The following is an 18,290-nucleotide window of genomic DNA, read 5'->3' as shown; positions in this document are numbered from 1 at the left end:
TCAGGCAGTTTGCAATACATTAACCTGATTTTGGGGGGGTGAGTCAGGTAATGGTACATCGGTTCAGCAGAGCAACTTCTGTGGCGAGCAGGGAATTTGATGTCTGTCTTCATTCATCTTTGGTTTTCACAGGCTGTTGAATTGATATCTATCCATGTTAACCTGAGGGACTAGAGAAAGCAGGCGCTCTGTTCACTCAGTCCCAGCCTGTCTCCCGTCTGAGTAAATGAAAGTCATTAAGGTCTCAGAGGGCCTTTGCCCATCTTCTCCGCAGGATGCCGGTTTCAGCCCCTGCCCCCTCCATGAACACACGTGGGTGTGTGTACACGCACGCACATGCCTGCTCACTGAGCTTATTACAACCCCCACCCCTTGACAGAAAAGCTGAGAATCCAGGAGACGTACCCTTAGCCTAGCCCACCCCCTGACTAGTAACACTCATGAACGACTGTTTTGACGTCTCTGGAAGAAGTCCTTTCATCTTCAGAGCCAGACTTTCTGACTTCAAATCCTGGCTCTGCTACTTGCTAGATCGTGCCTTAAGCAAGTTACATAACCCATGCCTTCCTTTCCCCACTGACAAATGGTGACTGACTAGAATGACAAGGAGTTATTAAACAGAAGAGCCTCCATTCAGATGACAGCCTGGCTTCTAGGAAGCACCTACGCACCATAGCTGTTATCAGCTGACCCTCAATGAGCAGAAAGTGTGTCTGTCCCCTTTTGTGCCCAGCTTCTCTCACCCAAAAGGAGCCTCAGACCCATGCAATTCATTCCTTTAACAAGAAGAGGAAGGTGTCTTACTATCTTGGGTTTAAACTTATACCTGCATAGGGTCCAATAGCTCAAGGCTTGCAGAAGGATGAAGGAGGTGGCAGGAGTGACATTTTAACAGGGCTTGGATGGCCCACATGTCCAGGGGGCTATGGACACATTCACCCTGAGACACTAAGACGGGCAGCAGTCTTTGAGTGGTGAAGTATTTCTTAGGTTTTCTCACGTCCTCCTCCCCCTTGTAACCAAAACTACAAATAAGCAATCTGAGGCTGAGAAGAGAAAGTCCACTTGTTCAGTGTCTCCCTCCTCAGTGAGGACCGTCAGGGCAGTTCACATTTTGAGTGGAACTGGTGAGACTATGGGGAAGTCACAGGTGTGCACAGACGTGGGTTCTCTGCTGCCCAGGATGCTGGTGGCTTCTATGAGTGGGCTTTTTGCCAGCTTCCCCCCAGGCTCCCTGGCAGACGTGAAAAAAATCTACAAGGGAGAGCTATGCTAACCCATGGCAGTGTAGCATCCTTTCAGGCTGTGGGAACTGGCGGAGTGGCAGAATTAAACAAGGACAGAAGTTATTTGACTTCATATTCCTAGGGCCAAGTGCAGCGAAGGATGCCAAGCAGGTACTGGTTTTCTGTTTGTTTAATAAGATCGTTTGATTCATGCCAGACAGATAAATTAACCACCGTGGTTATAGCGTGGTAAGGGCTAGGACTGGAGATATGCATAGAATCCTAAAAAGATCACAGCAAATAGTCACTAAATGATACTGAAGTTCCGGGAAGCCTTCTAAGTGACCCTGGCGCTGAGCTGTGGTGAATGAGCAGAGTCATACTGCGGGACGGAGAGGGAGTGGGAAGGGTCTGCAGCAAACGTGAACTTGCCCTGCATAACAGGACCCAGGCTGAGCCTCTCTCCCCTCGGATCGCCTTCAGTCCCCACAGCCAGCACCTGGGCATCTTGGTCAGGGGCTCTCCTTGGGCTGTGAGAAGCCCCTTGGCCTGCCCCAGGGGACAGCAGAAGAGTGCGAGCATTTACACCCCCCAGGGACAGCCCTTCACTCCCGGTGAGGTGTGACCTGCACTGCGGCCAGAACACCCTGCAGGACTGAACCCAAGTGACCCTCCCTGGAACTCTGCCTGATGATGTGCTTGGCTTGGGCTCCTTGCTCCCCAGTCTTCCCTTCTCCTTGACCAGTTTTTCTTGGGAGCACTTCCCTGTAAGTCATCTCACCTGCATCCAAATCTCGGGTCTGCTTCTAGGGGACCCAAGGTAAGACACATGGAAGGCGAGCTCCTGAAGGACAAGGGACCCCAGGTCCCTCATCCCTGCCCCCAGCACGGGCCAGGCACGGACAACCCAGACTAGAGTAAAACATTTATGAAGTCGATGATGTACCAAACTAGTTCTCAGCAACACAGATCTGATCAGAGAGTGAGCAGAGGTCTCTGGCCGCCACCCCCATACACCATTTACCGGAAGTTCCACTGCCCCTCTCTGACCTTCTCCTTGGCCGTTTCAGGACAACTGGACTATATCCCTCACTGCAGTGGCCACGGCAACTTTAGCCTCGAGTCCTGTGGCTGCATCTGCCACGAAGGCTGGTTTGGCAAGAACTGCTCGGAGCCCTACTGCCCGCTGGGCTGCTCCGGCCGGGGAGTGTGCGTGGACGGCCAGTGCATCTGCGACAGCGAGTACAGCGGGGACGACTGCTCGGAGCCCCGGTGCCCCACAGACTGCAGCTCCCGGGGGCTGTGCGTGGACGGGGAGTGCGTCTGCGAGGAGGCCTACGCGGGCGAGGACTGCAGCGAGCTGAGGTGCCCTGGGGACTGCTCGGGGAAGGGGATATGTGCCAACGGCACCTGCTTATGCCAGGAGGGCTACGCCGGTGAGGACTGCAGCCAGCGGCGGTGTCTGAACGCCTGCAGCGGGCGAGGACACTGCCAGGAGGGCCTGTGCTTCTGTGAAGAGGGCTACCAGGGCCCTGACTGCTCGGCAGGTAGGAAGGGGAGCTCCACGGGGCCTGTGGCCGGGGTGGTCCAGCAAACTAACTGGAGGTGGGAAGAGAGATGGGCGGGGAGGTGAATTTCAGGCAAAAGAATTCCCAATTCGGTCGTGCACATTTGCTTTCCAAGAGAGCTGGTTTCTTGAGTCAGTCACAATTGACGAGTCAGGTCTAAGACGGGAAGGGTGGAAGCCAGAAAAGGTCAAGTTCAGGCTGAAAGTGGGATCTTACCCCAAGACCAGAACAAAGGCAACGGTCATAAGGGTGACAGCATCTCACTGTCCTTGAGATGGAGGAGAGCGGAGAGCCAGGCCATGGGACCCCCAGGCAAGGCAACTAACTCAGCGGGCTTCCAAGAGGTCCACCTGCTCCAAAGTACCTCCTTGCCTGTTGTCATGTTCCAGGGACACGTCCTTTTATGATGCAGTGCATGAGATGGCCGTTAGTCTGGGATAACCAGACTAGCCAGGCACTCTGATTATTCTGGAGCTTACATATCACAGAGTGTTATTAATTTATGAAATGATCTAGTGGCCACATGGATAAAAGCATTTATAAGCAAGGAATTACATGCAAACAGGAGCAAAGTACCGAAGGCATGGAGCAACGGCTCACATTCTAACATTAGTACAAACACTGAAAGCACAAAACATTAAAAGGCTATGACTCACTTTGCTCCAGATGGCATAGAGCAAATCGAAACCAATCCCATACGTGTCTACACCATGGAAACCAACACAAAGGTGTTGTCCCGAAATGAAGACCTAAATCCATCAGTGGGAAAATATCAATATCTCATTGGAGATCACTTTCTTTTCCCTAAAATCAGATTATGTCCATCATCTCACTATTATTGCTCGTCCTCTTCTGGCTGAATCACTGACTCTTGCTGATACATTTGTGTTTCACACAGTACAGAGGAGTCACTGATCCTGACACTTCCGTTTATAGTTCAATCTTGTAACAAGTGGGCTCAGAGTGCCCATGGGGAAGATTTAAAGTAAACAACAACAACAAACAAACATTTTTAAAGTGGATGAATTGATTCTAGGAATGTTCTCATCAGCCTTCTGACATCAGTTTAAGGGGGACATCCTGGGAGGCCAGCTTCACCAGCCTTTTACTCTTAAGCATCATCAGTGACTCCCATCTAGATAGCAGACCAACAGATGAGACTCCTGCACCTGTGACTCCAAGTTCTTTTACAAGATCCATGGCAATAACTGAAAGAAAAACAACTTTTAACTCACTGCTTAGCAAAAACAAATATTTCCGTGTTCCTCCATTTTTTCTGTATTCAATTATTTCATTTAGCCTTCTAATTTTGTTCACTGAAGTATCTTCCTAAAATTATAAATAGTTATACCAATTGTTCCGAGGGAAATTTCTGGCAGAAGTTGAGCTTTGTCATTTTCAAATCCAAAGTCACTAGGGAATTGCTGGGAAGGGGAGGCTGAAGCAGGATCCTAGTTCCCACCCATGGGACGAGGCTGCACGAGGCACCCTTGGAGGATGCTAAGGGTCAGCTGGGGCCCCCGCTATGTATGGCTACTCTACAGTTCACGTGCTTCTTAATAAAACTGACCCCTGGTGGGTGGTATGTACCTGCCATGTTATTGACCCTGCTCTTCCATAGCAATGGGCTCATTTGCAAACAGAATCTTAATCTGATCCAGGGTCCAAACTGAACTGGAGCTAAACCCTCCTGGTCACTCAGGGAAGACCCAACAGCTGCCAGCGTAACTACAACTGGGTTGAGTCCAAACCACGAGCATGTGTTACCTCCAACACGTTACCTCTGTGCCGTCTGAGGAAGACTCCTGGATGCCCCGATGAAGCACAGGTTCCCAAAGCATGTGAGGAGGGACAGTTGCATAATCGTCATCCGTTTCTATGGCAACCATGGAGCCACAATGAGTATTGCAGGAGGTGCTGCTCTTAGTGCTTGTCTTTTAAACCAAATGCCGTGGGTCTCTTCCAGGGAAATATCTAGGTCATTATCTAAAGTGCTCCTTCGCTGGCTTTTTGTGAAATGGCTCTAGGAGAGGGGCTCTTTATCCACTGCTTGACATTTCTGGCCAGGTGCACACACTCCAGCGTTACCATTCCCCGCGCCAACAGGGGTGAGGGGAGAGAATGAGGAAGGTGAAAACATGGAGAGCCACAGAGCACACTTCCTCGGAGGTCATTCTTTTCTCTTAGGCAAGGGCATGGGTGAGAGCTGCCCACTGCGTGGCCTTCCTTCCCAAACCCCTCAAGCCACTAGGGCTTGAATGCAACTGAATGGCGTAAGGCTGCTCTGCTTGACTCTGAGCCTTGATCTTTCTCATGGTGGTCCCTGGGACCAGATCTCAACCCTTCCGCCTCTGTTCTCTGGCCACTCTAAGACAATAGAACAAAAAAATTCATGAATATGGGCACTTAAAACAGGCCTTAGAAAGAAGCGACTCTGGGCTTCTCATTTTACAAATTGAAAAAGCGGCAGCCCAGGGAGATGGAAAGATTTTTTTCCAGAGCCAGACGGCTAATTAATGGCAGAGCAAGAATGAGCACCCTGGTCTCCTACCAACTTCTAGAGCTCTTTAATCATCCCCGGGAAGCTAAGTAGAGTGGAATCGGAAAATAAAATTTTTGGAAGCCACATACACAAAGGAATAGTCTCTTAATATGAAAGCTGAGCTCTGTCAAATGATAAAAAATGAGGTGTTGGAGACGGGGTTAGGGAAGCACGTTAAACCATTTGTCCACATCGGCCCCCAGTGAAGGAGGTTAGTGCCGGAGCTGGCCGGTGGGCTGGCCACAACTCCCCGTGAATCAGCAGGATAAAAGAACCACCAGAGCCGGGCCTCGAAAGACTCCAGAGAGCCATTCCCTGGACTTCAGTCAGAGCTGCAGAGATCCATCAGCTCCAGCCTGTGTCTCTGCCAGCGCTGCAGCCAGCCTGACCTTTGGCACCCGAAATCACTGGCTCCTCCGCGCGAGACACTTCCGGGAACTAATTCAACTGTTCTCACCACATATGTGCAAAACTGATGCAAGAGCCCAAAGTAAACAGCATGGCGTCTCTGCAGATAAGCAAACTGCAATTCCTCAAGCCACAGTTTATTCCTTTTAAACTGCCTGCTCTTCCCCAAGTTTCCAAGTTGGAACCCCAAAGAAAGTAAGACTAAGAATGTTTTGCACCCACCCTAAATTCCTTGCATCAAGACACACGGCTCTTGTAGAGTCCGCTTTATGGCTCGATATCATTTCATTTTGTAAGAATTACTGGCACCCGATGTACACAGCTGCTGCTCAGTCATACAGCCAGGGGGGCTGGCCTCCTCCACCGAGCCACAGCTCTCAGGAGTGCTTCCTCCACGAGCGACACCATCGCTCCTTTCTCATCAGAAGCGAAGGCAGCGTTTCCCACCACCAGGCTCAGGTCTCAAGACAAAAAAAATTGCCAAGTTTCCAGATGGAAAAAAACCCTTCTGCACCTCTTTTTCACTTTAAAATCCCCAAATGCTCTGCTTGGATCATTTGGATCTCCACTGTCCTTATTAGTTTTATTTTCCAGAGGAAGGAACTAAAAAGGAACACACTGACTTGGCCCAAAGGCCCTAAGAGTTGTTGGTGCCTTGAAATTTGGAATGGCCGTTTCTGTCACCATGACAGGAGGAGTCCCACAGGAAATTTGGAATCAGTGCACTGAATCACAAAAGGCAGGCACTAGAGAATCTCTTTCAAAAGGAGCTTCTTACCTCTAGGATAAGCACCAGTCTGGAATTCCCATCCTAAAACATAGTCTGAATTATTCGCTGGTGCCGTTTTTCTTTGAGGGCTCTGTATAAATGAGAGAAGGCATCTGGCACAATCCATAACCTGTCCTACAAGTTGTAGGGGGACGAACATACTAAGTGTAGAAGATCTGGGTTTGAGAATCAGTTCTGCTATGACCGAACTCCCTGACTCGTGGCAAGTTCCTTACCCTGGGCCTCAATTTTTCATTTGTCAAGTTGGGATAATTATAGCTACCCAATCTACTTCATAGAGCTCCTATTAAAGGATTTTTTTAAATGCTAGTTAGATGGTGTATCTAAACAAGTTTTATAGACCGAAATGCTATGCAAAGTCGTCTTGTGTACTGGCTAAAAGATTCTAGCGTCATTGTGCCTGGGTTCAAACCCTAGCTTCCGCGTTTGCTGACTGTGTGATCCAGTTTTCCTTCCTGTAAACAGGGGTAAAAATAGTACCTATCCCATAGTGTTGGTGAGAGAATGAAATGAGAATATCCATGTAAGAATGTTTAGTGTTGTGCTCAGTACATAATAAATGCTTGATATAAACATGCAAGATACTAACTCTTCTTTCTTTGGTCCAAGGGTCATTCTGTATGCATTATACAGGCTATGCCAAAGATCTGAGTGCAATTCAAAGCTTTAATCATGTCAGACTTAGATATGATCTAAGTTCATAAATTCTCATCTGAAAGTTGATTTCAATTTCATTTATATTTGTTTAGTTTTATAAACTTAAAAAATAAATTTTTAATTTTTTGTTTCGGTTAACATTTGCCATCTTCAGTCACAGGAAGCTCTGCTATCTAGACTGTTTTATATCATGAATAGTTTGGGGCAAAAGCAATCAAAGCAAATGCCCAATACTGCAAATATATGTTCCTAACATCCATCTTGAGTCCTCATTTCTGCCTCTGCTAAGGATCTGAGGGTTCACCTGTGAGCACAAGACAGCAGGCATGCACCTTCCACACACATGGCCCCGTGAAGAGCAGCTGGCTCAGTCCTACGCTCTTGTAAAGGTGAAAGAATGAGAATTCTCAGGGGAGATATTCAACACCAATGACAACTCTTAAACTAATCGAAGCCTCCACTACATATAAACTTATGAGTTAATTATGACCATTTAAATGTTGGCCTGATCTCTGATTTAATCTATGGACAGTTCCAATTACGGGCACACTGGAGTTAGCTTCCTAATTGGTCTTAAAGGTTCAATTATTTAATACCCCCACTGCTGGTGAATCTTCACTTCCCAAGGGAACCATACATGAAAGGCTATTCCAATGAGGTTTAATCTTTGCGGGTTCTTTGAATAGCATTTGAGAAGTAGAACAAGAGAGAGAAGAAAAGCCCCCAAGAATAAATTTAATATTTACTTAAAATTATTTAAACTTAAATAAAATAATATTTGTTTTAAAATTTAAAATTTTTATTTTATTTAAATTAAAAATTTAGTAAATTATTGTCACCAGATAACCCTGATGACAACTGGCTACCAAAAATATAAGCCAATGTATGCTGTTAAATATCTAACTAGTTCTCTGAGGGAAAAAATAAAAAGCCCTGCTTTGTAGCATTTGCTGACTTCCATGGTGTAAATACTCCCTCCATGGCCAATTTCAAACAACCTACTTGACGTCACTAAAAGCTGTGTCATAGAACACAATTAGGCAGTATTTCCACCAGAGAGATACAGCACACGTAAACTGACTTAAGGGTATAGATAATAGTAAAATGTAGTGAGGTAATTTGCCAGTGATGAGTTTGGACTATTCATTACTTTTGTTTTTAATATAATTTACTTAATTATAATCTTATAAATTTTCATCTTTAGTAATGACTATTTAAAACTGTCTTGCAAAATTTGCCAATCAACTTTCATGAGCCAGCAGGAGCCGGCTCCAGCACACCACTAACTCATGGCCCTGGAGAGATGGGAGTGCTAAGCATGGAAAAGACAAGAACTTGCCCACTAAGGGAATTACCAATCGCTCAAAGCCAATGAGCTGAGCAGAACATACAGACAGGGCATGTGGGGTGAGATGGAGGAAGAAAGTTGAGTCCAGGATGGGGAAGGCAATCCTCTGAGCTCATGCTATCTGTGTATTGCCTCCTGGTAGTTGCCCCTCCAGAGGACTTGCGAGTGGCTGGTATCAGCGACAGGTCCATTGAGCTGGAATGGGACGGGCCGATGGCAGTGACGGAATATGTGATCTCTTACCAGCCGACGGCCCTGGGGGGCCTCCAGCTCCAGCAGCGGGTGCCTGGAGATTGGAGTGGTGTCACCATCTCGGAGCTGGAGCCAGGTCTCACCTACAACATCAGCGTCTACGCTGTCATTAGCAACATCCTCAGCCTTCCCATCACTGCCAAGGTGGCCACCCGTACGTACCATTTCCCCGTCCTGCTTCATTTTTCTTTTCTCCTACATGAGATCATGGGCATTCATGATAGTAGTGTCTTTTCTTAATTCTTCAGGGATGCCTGCAATAATCATCGCTCTTGAGGGGAAGGGCTTCCGACGTGACCCACTTAGGAAATGGTACATCGTTAAAAAGTCACTTCCAAATAAGAGGGTTTCCAAATTCAGGCAGCCCCTATCAATTATAGAACCAAAAGAACAAAAAGCACTTTAATGATGGAGCTCTGACTTGTTACAAGCTAGAGTCCGATTAGAAGTCAAAGAAAGTATGACTTACACAGACTTGGAATCTAGTTAGAGATTCAAAACCAGGAGAAATGAAATAGGATGTATAATAAGCAAGTGTTAAATGGTATGTCACAGATGGTAAGTGTATGGTAGAGTGAGAAAAAAAAAAAATCTTATTTAAAACCACAACTGAAAACACCCACTTCTCCTCATAGAGAGGTGGCATTATTTCTTCATGATCTTCTGTTTCACAAAATACCCTGATGGTCCATTTTGATTATAAACGTTGAGGCTCCAGAGCATGGTTTAGAAAGATTTCATGGGGAGAAAGGAGAGACAGGCAGAGAGCAAGCTAACCTGTTCTCCATGAGCAATGGAAGATTCTCTTGTTTATTTACAACAGGGAGAAACACTGATAGGTATGTATCTATATTTTGTATGTTTATTTAAGCCCAGAACAATTTCAAAAGATTGCATACCGACCATTAACATGGACTACACCAGAGAGTAGAGTAAGAAACAGGGGAAGGCGCTGTTAACTTCGTTTTCTTTATACACCTCTGAATTTTTTGACTGTCTTTTCCAACCCCATTCCTCCAACTCTCAGACGCCAGCTGGGTCTCCTACAATTCAGTTCTGACACTGTCCACCTGCGGCGAGCGTCACATCCCGCAAGCTAAGGCCTCGGTCTCACAGGACTGCCTCCATGTCAGCGCCAGGCACAAGTCCCAGATTGTCCCCCAGACTTTTGACAGACCAGATATGAATTCAACGGGCTCCTACAATCCCTCCTTACTTTTGATAATTCATTAGAACAACTCAGAACTCCAGAAAGCTCTTTACTTTCCATTACCAATTTATTATAAGAGATACAACACAGGGGTAGCCGCATGGAAGACGCGCATAAGGTGCAGTGCGGGGGGCGGAGCTTCCGCGTTCTCTCTGGGCACGCCCCCTCTGGGCACGCCCCCTCTCAGGACCTCCCTCCGTTCACCAGCCTGGAAGTTCTCTGAACCCTGTTGTTTACGGGTTTTTTAAAATGGAGATTTCACTATGCAAGCACGACTGATTAAATCACTAGCCATTGGTAACTAATTCATATCAGCCCCTTTCCCCTCCTCAGAGGTTGGGAGGTGGTGCTGAAAGTCCCAATCCTCCCTCTAAATCATGCCTGCGTTTTTCCGCAGACCAGCTATCCACGAGGCCCCGGCTGCCAGTTAACGTGTAGTCATACAAAAGATAATTCATACCACTCTGGGGAGTCCTAGGTCTTTAGGAGCTCTGTGCTAAGACAAAGTCCAAATAGTTATTTTTTTTATCATCTCACACAGAGATTTCAGCAGTGGCAGGAAACTGGAACAAGAGGTGACCATGAAATACCAGCTCCTGGGCTGGGAAATGAGACTCCTCACCAAATACGGGATGAGAGATTTGAGCCCATTTTAGGGAGGTCTCAAATGACAAGCTGGTATTTGGGTAACAAATGCCATGAAAGTTCAAAATAATGAGAGGTTGGAGAGGTCAGAGTAGGAAAAATTGGCCTTGAAGACTTCACGGAGGCCCAAGGACTTGAAGTGCACTTTGATGCAGGCCCAGGGACGGGCAGAGGGGACAGGATGTAGGAAGTCATCTTGTCCCCTTGCTTGGCAGGTAACAAAGTTCCGGTTAAAATATTGCACTCCCCCTATGAATGCTGACTCTTAATATGCCTATAATTATCTCTGTTTATATTTGACCTTTTTTTTCAATTCCTCTGGTGCCTGAGAACCAGTTTTAAATATCTGCGAGGATTGTGCAGAGAGGCAGGTCACCATCTGCTGCTTTTCCCACCTTGCTCCGGGATGAGTCACCACAGCAAGAGCCTGGCCCGATTCCCAAGCGTCTCCTTTCTGATCCACGTGCACATGCCGTGATGAGGTTTCCATCTCCTGTGGCGCTGACTGTGCCAATTCAGGGCATCCCCTCAGGCCAGCTCCCAGGTGACAAGGACAAAATCACGTAAACCCACTGGACGTGCCTTCCATTGGGTTCAGAGTCAGCCCTGCCTCTCACCAAGAAACATAAGGAAGCTTCCAAATGGGAAGGATGAGGCTGTGTCAGTTTTCTAATGGGAACATCCCACGAGAGGCACAGCTGAAATGGGAGCAGGCTCCCTGGAGAAGTGAGAAAAGTCGTGCTGTCCTATTTCAGGGCTGGTGATTGGAACTCCACTAGGACAAGCATACTTCCACCTATGTGTGCATGTGTGTGTGTGTCTGGTGGGGGGGACGTGGGGGATAGAAAAAGAGGGAGATGAGAAGAGGAACTGAAAACGAGATAAGGGAGGCAAAGGTGAGTGAGGGAGAGAAGGGGGATAACGAAGGAATTACTGGAGAATAGGAGCTGGTGGAGTGACAGCAAGAATCACCGCATCTGCTGTTGTCCCTTGTGTATGCCCTTGCTCTGCTCATGTGCATGAGATGGGAATTTCAGACCATCCTCGACATGGTGATTTGAGCCAAACAAAATACTCTTAATGCACATCAGGTGATCCAGAAAAGCATTCCAGCCTTTATTCTGAATTTGGCTTGACCCACATCTTTCGCTAACTCTCCGAGCCTCCCTTTTCCTGGTTGTGAGAGGGGGACAGTGATGTCAGCCGCTATATTGCCTCCCGGGAACCCCTAAAGCCTCTGAAGACAGTGTTCAATTTCTCTGAAAAAGACATTATGTAAATGCCAAGATTCACCACCTTAAGAAAGGCAAGTGTGAATTCTGTATTTTAATATTAATATATTATGTATTTTAATATTAATATATTATGAAACAGAACGCATTTTTAAAAGTATCTATTAGGTTATGGTTGTTAAGTTTACTCATATATTCACCCACACTGAGCACCAGGCCCACAAGGGCGTGTGCCGATCCCTCATGGAAAAGCCACTGCGTGTGTAATAAGATGGGGGTGACCCAGCGCATGCCGCCACAGCCACACCCAGACGAAGCCCCAGGTAATGCTCCCTGCCCCCGCTGGGGGTCGCCGTGACACGGGTTCCCACATTGCTGTGTTCCAGATCTCTCCACGCCTCAAGGGCTACGATTCAAGACGATCACAGAGACCACGGTGGAGGTGCAGTGGGAGCCCTTCTCCTTCTCCTTCGATGGGTGGGAGATCAGCTTCATTCCAAAGGTAATGCCCTTCATTCCAAAGGTAACGCCCACTTGTCGGGCTGCTACAGCCTTATTTCGAGTGTTTATACCTTCACCTTGGAATTGGGGCAGCAAAAAAGGCACTACCCAGTCTCTCTGTGTCATTAAGGACACAAAGTGGCATTTTGCGGGTGTCTGGGCTACAGAACATTTCTTTCACAAAGGCATGGTAAGGACTGACTCACAAAAATGCCTCCAGCCTAGGGCCCTGGCCTTGGATGACAAGAGGAGGCTCAAGCAGCCTCCAGCCCCAACTCTCTGCTCAGAAAGCTCTAGGGTTTGGCAGGCTGTGAATTTAGTGAGTCAGAAAACTTAGACCTTCAAAACGTTGGGGCTTCTCTTTAGGACGTAAGAAAACCCAAACTGAATCAGCCTCGTCATCACCCCGCAGCTTCATTCTGTGTAGACAGAGGCACCAAACCTCAGCTTGCAGGACCCCAGTCTCCAGAGGTCAGAGACTAACACAGAAACACCTTTCACAGCCTATTAATTGAGAAAATTTTTCCTAAAACAAATTATCTTATTAGTCTTTGAGTTAAAAAGTATCCTCAGATTCCTTTCCATTCATCAAAGTAGCATTTAATTTTATGAATCCTAGAACTAACTTTTCTAAGTTGGCAGAGGTGGCTGACGAGCTCTCGTCTTCTCAGATTTATTAACGCCACTGATGTTCCCCCTAAGATACCACTCATGAGGGTGTAATGTTTAATCATACTCCTTCCCTCTGTCTCCATCCTTCAATATCAAAGAGTGTTTTTTCAGTCATTCATCAGACTTAATGACAGATGACACCCTTCTGGCCAACAAGACTGTGATCTCACCATTCTCTTACTTCAAAATTCTTAGAGGCATGGACGGTCTGAGCTACATGAGACCTTCACACTCACAGGGACGACCCTTCATTCTACGTGTAGTTTGTTTATAGAGACAAAGACTCAGTGAACAGAAATGATATCAGACAGCTAGTTGGTGGCAGGCTCAAAACAAGAACAGGGTCTCTACTTCCTAAGCCAGGGCTCTGTGCACTGGAATGAATGGGCCACCCCTTTCTCTTGTGTGGATACAGTCATTTCTTGGCAAGCCGAATACATCTAAGCAGACATTCTATACACAGAGTTTCATATATGATTTATCTGCATTAAAATGGCCAGTAAAGTATGGTGGGCAATTGGATTTATAACAGGGCAGAGAGAATCATGTCACTCTGCTGCTCAGGCAGAGGGGAAGAAAACAATGCCAGGTCTGCCTGCTTTGCATCCAATATGTAAAACTCTAAGCATGGAGCTAGCCAGGGCCAAGGTCAAATATATGGCTACACAGAGTAATTGTGTGATCTGGGGGTGGAGGCCAGTGGGAGGCATTTTTCACATTGATTTATAAGACTATGGCTATAAGTTACAGATAGGGCACTCCAGGTGACATGAACAGAGACCAAAGAATAGGGCAGAATGGTAGTGCCACAGAGAGAGTTCTCTTGTCACCTCTATTTCCAGAGACACACACAGAAAAGTTATAACAAGAGGAAGACAGACAGACACGTGGGTGGACAGATAATAAATCCTGGACCCAATATCATCAAGTTGATCTTTTCCATCTCCTCCTCCACCTATTTCTCTTTCTTCTCTCCTTTGGATTGTTCTTTGTTCCATCCTTCTCTGAAATTTCTCTTCTTTGTACTTTGTACTTGTTTGTGTCACTGATTCCTAACTCAGTTGGGCGAAGGGGAAATGAGACAATGACAGATCTGCAGCCAGTGTAACACCATGAGAAACTCCAGACACAGCAAAATAATAGCTCTGGCTCATTGAAAACCAGGGAATATCTTAGTGTGGAATTTGTTGTGATGTACATAAAGATGTTTACACACACAACTGTAAACTTCCAAATAGCCAAAGGCAGGCTCATCACAATAAATGCCAAAAAAAAAAAAAAAATCTGATGGATGTTAACCATAACCATCAAACATTTCATCTTTGGCAAGAGCTAATCTACATCACCTCATGACTAATTTTTATTGGCAAACAGTAGACTCAGGAGAGGCCAAAGAAATGTTCTTGATAATTGGTTTTCCGTTTGCCAAATCCTCATAGACTGGTGGCATTTTTGAGCCTGCTGGGAGTCTTGCCTGGTCCCAGAAACTCAGCAGTCAGCATGGAGGGAAGAGAAGCTGTCCCCATCTTTAATTCGCAGTTCACAATCAGCGTCCCACACCTTTCCCTCCCCTGATTTTCTCTTTTGCTTTCTCTGCTTCGCCCTTTCTCCTACCCTCCAGAACAATGAAGGAGGGGTGATTGCCCAGCTCCCCAGTGACGTTACATCCTTCAACCAGACGGGACTGAAGCCTGGGGAGGAATATATTGTCAATGTGGTGGCTCTGAAGGAGCAAGCCCGGAGCCGCCCTACCTCGGCCAGCGTCTCCACTGGTGAGTGCCTCCAACCCTTCTCCCTACGGCGACACATTGGGTCACTCAGGAAATAAACCGCAGACTCACCCAAGAAGTAGAGAGGCCAAGGGATGCTAGGCTGACCCCCCACAGCTGAAATTACTTTTGGTACCTGGAGATGGAGCTACTCTACCAGAGGCTTCGTTGAATGTCTTCCTTATCCTTGCAAGCACAGACATCTGGGAGAGGATTCTACGGGGGAAATTCTTTAAGATAGCCAGTGTGTTTCTTCTGCTCTTGCTCATTAAGAGGCCTCTTTGTCAGCCCCTGACAAAGCTTGAGCTTTGGAACCAGCAGCAGCTAACTCACTCTTACTTATCGTGAGATCTGCAGAAAGTCATCTAACCCTTCCCAAACCTCGATTCATTTGACAATGTTGAACAATAATACGGCCTTCATTGAGACAACATGAGGCTTAAATCAGATAAAGCACACAGAGTGATTAGCACTGTGCCGATGACAGTGAGTGCTCAATGCCTTGTGTTTGCACATGCACTCAGAAAACACCGTGAGAAGTGACAGCAGGAGGAAGCCAGTCATTCAAAACCAGGAAGTGTGGGTTGGGTCACTGTTCAAGGTGACAACTTAAGTTGATTATTATTTCATCCCTACAGTTCATCTCATGCAAGATCATTATATTCCCAGGTTTGATTCATTAACTCTACCCCATTTGGCTTCACTGTCTCCTTAGCTAACAAAGGATGTTCAACCTCAATGCTGTAAATTAACAACTACGTATGATGCGTGTGTGAGTGTGCCCTCACCAAGAATTTCTCAAACATTATAAATAGCTTCTGGTAGCATTTTTAGTTCTCATTTTATTGATGGGAGAGTTCAGACTCGAAGGTTAAGCGATTTTCCCTGCTCATAACAGAAACTGAGGTAGGCGAATATCGGGACATCTTTATTTTTCATAAACAGAAACTGACACCTAAGAACACCAGCCATGAGTCTAGAACAAAGGCCAATTTGGCCAGAAAAGGGAGCCAACAGCACTATATAATGAGCGCATGTTTATGGATGATTCGTGATTCATTCTTTGCTAATTGGATCCAAACTAAACAGCACTGGCGCTGACGGTTATGCTCAGTCTAGAAAACATTGGTCTAAAGCTACAGTGGTATTACATGATGTCCCGTTAGAGCACGAGGGTGCCAGGGCAGTGCCTCAAGGCAAGAATGAAGTAGAAATCTGGGCCTTTAATTATTCCCATTCCCATGGCCTTCATACCCTCCAACCGAGGCAGCTCAACTTCTGTTTTATATTTTGTACCATCATTTAAGGTTTTGTTCTTTATTTTTAAAAAAGAGTATTTTTAAAATCTATAGTTACTATAAAAAGCCGACCTCCCCAAAAAAAAGGGCTTTAAAACCACTGTACTCATCCAAGTATGTTTTAGAAGAAACCCTATAACCATAAAGCCTAGAAGTCAGAATCTCTCCAGACACCTGGGGCCGGAGTTTTTCCACAGCTCTGCTTCCCAAGGTTATGCTGGACGCTGAAGAGTTGATTTGGTAACATGTGAAGATTCTCCTTGTCTGGTACAGAATGCTTCGGGGTCCCCAAATCATTTCTGTGACTCGATATATAGAAAGTACTGGTAGAAAAAAGCACAAGGCTGGAAGGAGATGGTTCGTAAGAGGGCAGAGAAACTCCAGGGGGACGGCGCTCTGCTTCCAACGTCCTGAGAGCACTTGGAGAAGACTGTCCAACTCTGCTTTAGTCTTCTCCTCAAACCGCATTTTTACAAAATTGGCAGTATTTTTCGGTTTGGAACTTCCTTAAAATTAAAATGAAAAGTTCCAGATCTAGTCATTTGTGGTAAAGCCAGGCAGAATTTTTTTTTTTCAATTAAGAAAAAAGTCCTAGTTCATCGTTTGGGATTTTGTACAGAATCATGAAGAAATGGAAAGAAAAATATTTATTCCATTTGACTTTTTGAGCAGGATCTGTGTTTGTTTAAAAATTAGGGCCGAGGTTCAAAGTAAGCGGATACGTCCTTGACTGGAATTGGGCATGACTACCCAATGGCCAACTGAAGGGCCAAATCCAAGGGTGACTGCAGAAAAGATGGCTGGCTCCCATCCCTGCCTGCTGCTTTTAGGAAACGATTGTTTAATTATTTCCTTCTGCTAAGGTCTGACCTCCTCCCTCCTGCGAAGCTCTGAGTCCTCATCAGGCACACAGACTGGTTCTTTCCGGGCAGGCCATTCTGGGAATTCAAATGACAGGACCTCCTGCAGCCAGAGCCCTAGATGCTACACAGTCACATTCTAACAGGAGCAATCATTATGATTAGGGTGTGGAGGGGTTAAAGAGCCGAAGGACTAAAGCCTTCCATGGTCATTTGAGTCTCTGTGGCATCTTTTTTTTTTTCCCCTCAAGAAGCTCCAGTTCACTGAAATGCCTCCCTTTCTTTCTCATGGATAGAGAGACTCATCCATCTATTTCATTTACTCCACATCCATTTACTTAGCATCTACTATGTTTCAGGCATTGTGCTTATACAGCAGCTAGGAGACCTTTCCCTCAGTTCATTATTAAAATAAATGAAATTTAAAAGGCCCAAGTTATCTAAAGCCACTAAATACAGCAGGATGAACAGAACACATCTGGGATGTGTTCTGTTAAATCGCATTACCCCAAATACGAAAAACAGAACTTCATTTTAACTCCAAACCAGGTGGCACCAAAATCAAAATGGTCTGGTGACTTTCATTTTGGCTGGTGCCAGACCAAAACTCCTAAACTAGACCTGAAAGAGGGAGGGGTTCCCCAGAAAGGCCCGACTTAATCTCAAGCCTGAGATTAAGCAGCTTAATCTCAGCCTGAGACAGTACTGAGGGAGATACTCCATTATGGACAGATGAAGAGGTGGTCCAGTGCACATTGGTTTAAAAAAAAAACAAAACTTTCTGATAACAAGGAAGAAAAACTTTCTTAAACTAGTTGAGGCATAAAAAAGAGCATTGGCTGGAAGGACACGGAGAGTGTCTCATGGAACCCCAGGGCCAGAAATTCATCTGAGTCTCACAAAAGACTTGAACCAGAAAATGGAAAGTCAAGAATTGAGTTAGTCTCTGTATCTTCCTAGAAGCTCCACATGGTCACTCATTTCTGCTTATCTCTGTAAATTTGCTCCTAAAATTCTGCACCCAATTCCAGTATGTGTGTGTTCAGGGGATGGGTTCCCCGCACCAAGCAATTCTCTGCAACACCAGCTGCAAATCTTACTGTCCAATTCAATTCTGACACTGTTTATCCAGAGATACCATCAGATTCCACAGGTTGAGGGCTCAGTCCCATTACCCTTCACTTCACATGCCAGTCCCAAGTCCAGGTGGTCACCTGTGCATCTGTCCAACCGGCTAGACATTGGAGGTCCCTTCAACTCCCTCCTAGGGTTTGATTAACTTGCTAGAGTAGCTCACAGAATTCTGGAAACC

The 18,290-nt window shown here is 46.1% G+C and overlaps 1 protein-coding gene across 4 annotated transcripts in view; it reads left to right on the top strand.

Moving 5' to 3' along the window:
- Positions 1-18,290, top strand: part of TNR (tenascin R) — a 398,595-nt gene that overhangs the window by 312,791 nt on the left and 67,514 nt on the right. For all 4 annotated transcript variants that reach the window (XM_064478014.1, XM_031435726.2, XM_031435725.2 and 1 more), the window contains 4 exons: positions 2,297-2,773; positions 8,682-8,945; positions 12,265-12,380; positions 14,673-14,823. In XM_064478014.1, coding sequence (XP_064334084.1) covers positions 2,297-2,773; positions 8,682-8,945; positions 12,265-12,380; positions 14,673-14,823 — 1,008 coding nt within the window. The remainder of the gene's footprint in view (positions 1-2,296; positions 2,774-8,681; positions 8,946-12,264; positions 12,381-14,672; positions 14,824-18,290) is intronic.

This window comes from Camelus dromedarius, chromosome 23 (genome assembly GCF_036321535.1).
Source record: "Camelus dromedarius isolate mCamDro1 chromosome 23, mCamDro1.pat, whole genome shotgun sequence".
In the NCBI taxonomy this organism is placed as follows: Eukaryota; Metazoa; Chordata; class Mammalia; order Artiodactyla; family Camelidae; genus Camelus; species Camelus dromedarius.
Note: the sequence above shows the minus strand (reverse complement) of the source record. Positions and strands in the feature narration are given on the sequence as shown.